General features: G+C 36.4%; 1 protein-coding gene across 2 annotated transcripts in view; it reads left to right on the forward strand.

Annotated features, from left to right (window-relative positions):
• The first annotated feature begins 66 nt into the window (after positions 1-66).
• Positions 67-7,500, forward strand: part of LOC125035079 (ras GTPase-activating protein 1-like) — a 23,469-nt gene continuing 16,035 nt past the window's right edge. For both annotated transcript variants that reach the window (XM_047627215.1, XM_047627216.1), the window contains exons 1-3: positions 67-759; positions 6,644-6,793; positions 7,459-7,500. The exon at positions 7,459-7,500 is cut by the window's right edge and continues 165 nt beyond it. In XM_047627215.1, coding sequence (XP_047483171.1) covers positions 569-759; positions 6,644-6,793; positions 7,459-7,500 — 383 coding nt within the window. In that variant the 5' untranslated portion in view covers positions 67-568. The remainder of the gene's footprint in view (positions 760-6,643; positions 6,794-7,458) is intronic.

Raw genomic sequence — 7,500 nt, forward strand, 5'->3', positions numbered from 1 at the left:
AGCTGCCACGCATGAGCAAACATTTCCTAATAAAATGGGTAAATGTAGTCAAACACCGGTGTTTTGCAAGATCCTCCCTTTGTATTTGAGTTGGCGTAGACCTATCTCTTCATCAGGGGGGGCGTGTTAAAAATCGTATGGGGCCGAATAATGCCTCGTCAGCGTCTAAGTACAGCTGCGAGGAAATAGTAAGCTCATGCACTTGCGTAAGGCGGAGACAGCGGTGTAATGAGTGGCGTGAATCATGACAATAGCCGCAGCCCCTCATATTGAGTTGTAGTAAAAGTGTCGGCTGCCACACGCCTGCGCCCCACACCTTCCATTCACAACATTTACCCCGCCACTGTTCCAACATTCTTTTTCAAATTCCTACATTTCCGCGAGATTGCGAGGTACGCCTTCCCCTCGTCATTCCAGGCGCTTGGTAATATTATGTATAATTTTGCGGCGTGTGAGTGAGGCCAGGAGGGCGCCCCGGCTTCCCCTCCGGGCGAGGTCCGTGACAAAGGCGGCGACTGAGGTGGGTGGAACTCACGCGGGTCCGGCGGCGGTGTTCTGAGTGGCCAGGATGGCAGAGTTGGCGCTGGTTGGGCCTCGCAATGTGTCAGTCAGACCTAAAGACAAACTCCACGGTTCTCCCAGCACCGGTAGCGACGAGGGCCAAGACGTTGGCTTCGGGGATGACTTCGACCCCTTTCACGACGACCCCGACGAGCCAGATGAGGTGGACAGCTCGCTGTCTGCCCCCCCCGAGGAGAGGTGAGAACCGCGGTGTTGTTGTTTCTGAGGGGTTGGGGGGGCACGGCCTGCCATGCCCCCTGGACGTCGCCCCATGGGCTGTGGCCTTCCATTGCCACGGCCCTTCTTGCCTAGGGGACTAGGGGCCATGGCAGGGCAGACCGCGTAGGGGCCCCAGCTCGGGCGCTCCCAGGGGTTGAAGGAAGAGGAGGAGGAGATTCCCCCAGGCAAAGGGGAGTCCCAAGTTGGGCTTCCTTGACCTGGGTTTCAGAGGTCAAGTGTCTTATGGGTGCCCTAGGCACCAATATTAAAAATGCAAGACCTCCTATTGAGTTTCCATTGGTGATACTGATAATCTGAGCTGAGATTGAATTCCCAGAACACCAATGACTAATACTGCTTCAATCATGCTGGAATTCAGCTATCACTGCAACATTTTGAACATTTTTTGTTAAACTCTTGAGTTTTGTGTCATGTTATGTTGGAATTAGGTTTCTAAAGTCTGGTTTGCAAGATATTAAACTTTTTATGAATCAGATTTGGTCTTATTTCCTAACTCTTCGTCATCACCGACCTCAAAAGATTATTTGATGTGAAATTGATTTATGTATAAAATTGTCATGTTAGATTTGGTGAATGGATATTGAGTATACATTGCAATGGCAATGTTTCAGTAATGATAAATTTGTTTTGACCAATATTTTGCTGTAACAACTTTTGAAAAGAAATAAAGTAATAAAGCTAGAATAATATGCAAACCAATAGATTGCAGTAATCTATTTAGAATTGACATAAACGGAAGGGCATTTGTTTTGCTTTGAAAGATAATGAATGAAAACAATATTTATTATCATTAGCTGTTGCCTCTCAATTAAAATTATTATTTTAAGATAACATAAAAAAGATGGGAAAAATGGGAAACATGACAGTGGAAACTTTCATACCATGTTTTCTTTATTTGTGGGGTATGCTGTTTGTTCTTATTCTGTAATATACATGTTCTTATAGTTGATTGTGAAAGATTTTTGTATTACATTAAGCTCAGAGTACTTAATTATTACAATGTATTGCTAAATATATTATTGTAAACCATTGTTGAATTTTGATATTTGTGTAGGATTTATGCAATAAATGGTTATACCAGCAGTCTAAATTTGACATCGTGTGGCCTATCTATGAATTTTTATTTTTATGATTTTGTTTAGTAATTATCAACATACTGAGGTTTCTCTGAGACAGATAAAAAATGCTGAAATGACACATACTGCAAATGAAAGATAAAATAATTAGGGATTTAAAGGGACAGATCTTTAGTAACATAGATTTATTGTACCGAACATATTTGTTCTGGTGAAGGCTAATAAAACTCAATTTATTCTGACAAGATACAGCTTGGCAATATCCTAATTTGATTATAAATCACTAGCTTGTGGAGTTTTTTTATTTTTTTAAAATTTTCTTCTTCTTCTTCTTCTTCTTCTTCTTCTTCTTCTTCTTCTTCTTCTTCTTCTTCTTCTTCTTCTTCTTCTCCTCCTCCTCCTCCTCCTCCTCCTCCTCCTCCTCCTCCTCCTCCTCCTCCTCCTCCTCCTCCTCCTCCTCCTCCTCCTCCTCCTCCTCCTCCTCTTCTTTGTAAGAGAAGATGGTGGTAAGGAATGCATTTTGATCTTGATAAATCTTGTATTACAAAATAAACTTTTATTATATCAGTTTTAGAGTTTAGGTTGTGATGGTCTTTGCTGGTTACTATGCTGTTTTCTGTTACTTTTACCCTGTATTGTACTTTAGTGTACATTATTGCAATCTTTGTATAACATTTATTAAACCTCAATTTTCACAATTTTTTTTTTCTTTTTTGCATATATCATTTTAGTTGGTATCTGGCATAACCAGAATTGCTTCAGATTGATGTCAGCTTAGTATTTTGTGTCTATTTATTTGTTTTTGTTTATCATAGCTCAGGAAGTGTTATAACTTCTAGGACTAAGTATAAGGTAAATTATATTTTGCACAAGTCATTTTCTTAACCTCGAAAGACTGCAGTTTCATGGTTTCACCTTGCTTCGTAGTCATTAAGAAGCTGAATTTTTTAACCTGTCACCAGGCCCCTCATAACCTTTCATGTTTATATTAGAGAGAGTGAAAGAGAGCAAGAGTTCAAGATAGCAATAAAATATTTATAATTTTATATCTGTGAATAGTAAAATTACAGTTATGAACTATGGATGAATGTGTGAAACATACTTTTAGTGGTGGGTGGGTACAAAAGGTATGTGGTAGTTTGTAGGGTTTGTACATGCCATTTGTTACTAGAATGGTTAAATCTTATCCTTACTATTTTTATTTGTCTAAAAGATGACAGCAGTTCCAAGAAGCACTTGTGTGATTAATTAAGTTAGACAAAGTGGCACAAAGGGTATTGGGTGTTGGGGGGGTTATCCATGCCATTCATTACTAATAGATTCTTATTTTATACTTGTCAAAGGTACCACTCAGGCACTTGTATCTTTTGTTAAGGGAGATGAAAGTGTACAGCTGGCAAGATCCTGTGCTGCCTATGATGTGTTATCTGGCAGTATTTGATGTGTTCATTTTACGTAAAATGATATATTTTATCACTGCTTTCTGCACAATGTGCCCCAGAAATTCTACTGGAAGATCCTCAGTTCAGTTTTTTTCATGCCAGTACCATAACATGATTATCATGATTATTTTTTGATAATGATAATAGTGATGAAGAGGATTATTATTAATTTTGCTGTTGTTATTACTGAAATACACATTTTATTTAAAAATTGGAAACGAGCAGAAAATACCTTGAATGGTAGCTAGCCTTAATGTCCGTGCATACTTTTTCGGAGAAACTGGTAGCCTGCACGTATTTCTGACAGATACTTGGAGTAACTGCAGGAAATAATAATATGAGGGAATATTTCCAGAGGATAATGTAAGGTTTAAGTGAAAAGTTTTGTTGAAGACTGGAATAATTTTTTTTTTTCTTTTTATTATGTAAAAGGAATACTTATTGTCAACTCTCTTGTTACCAGCATTAACAGATGAAATAGAAGAAGAATAGGTAGGCTTTTCAAAGAGAATTGGTGTCAGTCAAATGTTAAAAGCCTAAATACAGCCAAAAAAGCACCCTCAGACTTTCGAGGTTAAAATGCAATAAAAGACAGGGAATGATATCGAACCACGATGAGGTCGATCTGCTGGCAGGATTGTGAAAAGTTAAGTTACAAGGGGGATTTGAAACCAAATTCTTTGGGTTTATTTTGTTCACATAATTTGATAGTAGAATTTGACTCAAGTTTTGATGTTGTGCATATGAACACATGTCAGAATACTGTGATATGTATTGTAGGTGTGTTATTAGTAAATATTCATATATGATTCTTCAAATCGTCATCTGTTTACCTCATAACTCTTGAAATATACCCTCTCTTTAATTAGACAAGCTTAGTATGATGTGTGGAACTGAGAGTTATGAGAGTGGCATTTCAAAAGCTGACATAAAATTCCTTCCCACTGTAGTGACATCTCAGACTTTTGCATAATTTGTGAAATATCACTCAGTCTCGAGGTGTAGTCTAGCTTGGCTTAACTAACTCTCAGTATTTCATAGCCATTGTAAAGTTCATCCCTATTGGACCCCACCTCTTTACAGCCTCACATCAGATGACATTAATCAAATTATGGTGATCTTGGCTGATTGGCATTTAATAGCAAGTTCAGGATCACTTGGCACTGGCATTCATTTGGCAATACCTAGTTTTTGTAGAAACTCACTGCCTGCTTCCTCATTATGTAGAATGAATTGCCAGCTTGTCAGTGCCAGTATTATACTTGCTCCTCTGTCATACACAGAAACTATCTACACATCTTTATTTTCTTTCTTCCTCTCTTTCTTTGTTATATCTTTTCAAACTATCTTTGATTTATGATGACAGGATAATTCTCTATCCGTTATCAGTTCAGAATTTTTATGGATTATATAACAGGTAATCTCAGTTGAAGATTGTGTTTCTAAAAATGGTGCTGGACCAAGAATAGAAACAAGATTACTCAGCATACTTTCCATTTTCCTTCCCTCCCTCTCCATATGTATACACCCAACCCTCTGCTATCACAGCTGATTGGTTACAAGCCAGCACTTGATGTCCAATATATGATAGTGAAATTCTAAATAGTGGAACATAAGAATTAATAGGAATAATTCTAATTGGTTATAGGATAGACTATAGGACAGACTATATACTTTTTATTAATATTTGTTATTGCCCCAAGAAGTAGTATTAGAAGTAACAATGAAGAACATAAAACCACTAAATAGATTATAAATGTTTGGATAAGTCAGTGGTATAATTTAATGAGAATAGATGAAACTGTAACTGTTACTATAAGATTGAACGATGGTATGTGTGAGTTAACTGGGTATGCCTAATGGCCACTAGAGGGCTTCCTCTCTTGCATTGAACTTTAAAGGTACAGTCACACAAACCTTTGATCCTTGATGATTCTTGCTAATGTATAAGCATACTGAAGATGTGAATCTTATGTCTCAAATTTTGATGCACAACTGGTGTCTGCATGTGGACAGTATCGTATGGAAGTCTTGCATGTGGGACTTAAGAGTTAATAATCTGGCTGTAAATATTTAGTAAAGCCTCTTGGTTATATGTAACCAAGTACTAATTATTTTGTAGTTTTGAAATTTCTCAAAAAAATATTTCTGACATATTACTTTTTCATACTAATTATCTTTTCATGAAATTTGACTAGAGTCATGATAGCCTGTAAAGTATGGTTGTGACATCACTGCCTACAGGATATTCATGTCTATCAAAATCTCACTCTGCATGGCCTCACTTTCCATGCCTCATTTTCATATTTTCAGATATACAAACTTGTTTCCTGATAAAAACTTTTACAAGTAAAGATCATTGACTTAAATATAGTATTTGACATTGCATTATATATAAGCAATTTAATTTGAAACAAGTTTTATGCAAAAGCTATATCATCTATGCATGCTAATGTTATATGATCAACTCCATGTGACCAGCATGCACATAGTAATACTGGGTTTTTGGATACATAACTTCCATGGACTTAAGGCTGGTCAAGATCATTTGTATAGACATTATAATCATCATTCACTCTTGCAAAATGTAATCTGTCACAGATAATTCTTGCTCACATCCTGTCTAGAACCTTTACTGGTCATTCAGTGGTGAGAGTAGGAATGATGGCCCATAATGTAATTAATGAAAATTAGCATAATGGCTAGTGCAAAGCCTGCATAATTTCAAAACAACAAATGCACCAGATTTTGCACATAATGTCAAATGTGTATGTATACTGGAAATCAGTTATAATAGCAGTGGGAGTATTGTGATTAATTATCACCATGTTTCACAACATTTTAATTTGCCCTTTTCTTTTGTGTTGACTTTTCTATAATAAAAATGTGGGTATTACTCTTTTTTTATATTATTTTAACAATATACATATAGATTATATGCCATGGTAAAGCACTGAATAATATGATCCCAGTCTACATTATACCCTTTTATAGTATATTCCTATAGGGTATTGTGTGCCATAATTCATCAGATGCACAGGTACACATTGGAGATTCTCTGTTGGTGCTTACATATTTATATTTATATTTATATGCTTCTTTGTATGTCCTTGCAGTAGAATATGAGTAGTTGTGCAAAATTGTTATATCATATTATTTATTCTTTATTCTTTATTGTTGATTTGTTTTTTTGTAGAAGTTCATGGGAAAATAAGGGAGAGGATGAGAATGTACCAAAAACATTGTAGAAGCAATCTAAATGTTGGTATTAAAAGCTGTCTTGTTTTGGATAAACATCCATGTACATTTATACTATCTTTCCAGTTGGTACCATGGACGCTTGGACCGAGCACAAAGTGAAGAACGCTTACGGCTATTTGGGAAACTTGGAAGCTATCTGGTACGAGAGTCTGACCGTCGTCCCGGATCTTATGTCCTTTCCTACCTTGGACGCTCTGGAGTATCACATTTCAAGTAGGTTATATGTTGTGCTGAACTTTAGACCTTTATTCACAAAGGGAAGCTGATAAGCTGAAATTCATGGTATATATTAACAGCATTATACTGAAGTGTACATTATTAAGTGGTTCAGTTAGTAATTTTGGACAGGAAATGGTTGGACTGTACCATTTTTGGCATACTGCTCTAAGCTTTCCTTCATTGTTCAAACAAATGATAATGGTGAAAATTATGGTTTTGTAATAAAAAAAGAAGTTTAGGGATGTAGATATACCAAGTTTGATCTCATGAAATAATGCCTCAGTAATTATCATAGAAGTATTTGCTCTTAAATAGCTATGTTACTTTTCTGGTTTGTTGATACGTAAATTCTTTGATGTGGAAGAAGATACGAATGTGACGTTACAATCATTACAATAGTTTTAGATTAGCTAAGGAAGAATTTACCTTGTAGAAATTTTTAGGCATGGTCCATTCATTATTTGAAGATATAATGCTAGAAAGTTTTCTTGTTGCTGTTGAAATGAGTGCATCAAAAGTATGCAAGTTACCTTTTAAATGTAGGTATTAGGGATGCAAAATGTACGTTGCCATCTGACATTCTAAGGGAAAGACCATGACATAAAACATTAATAAGGAATTGGTTAGGAATGAATTATGAATTATTTTTCTTTGCACAGGATCACAGCAGTATGTGGAGACTTCTACATTGGTGGTCGGCA

This window comes from Penaeus chinensis, chromosome 19 (assembly GCF_019202785.1).
Source record: "Penaeus chinensis breed Huanghai No. 1 chromosome 19, ASM1920278v2, whole genome shotgun sequence".
In the NCBI taxonomy this organism is placed as follows: Eukaryota; Metazoa; Arthropoda; class Malacostraca; order Decapoda; family Penaeidae; genus Penaeus; species Penaeus chinensis.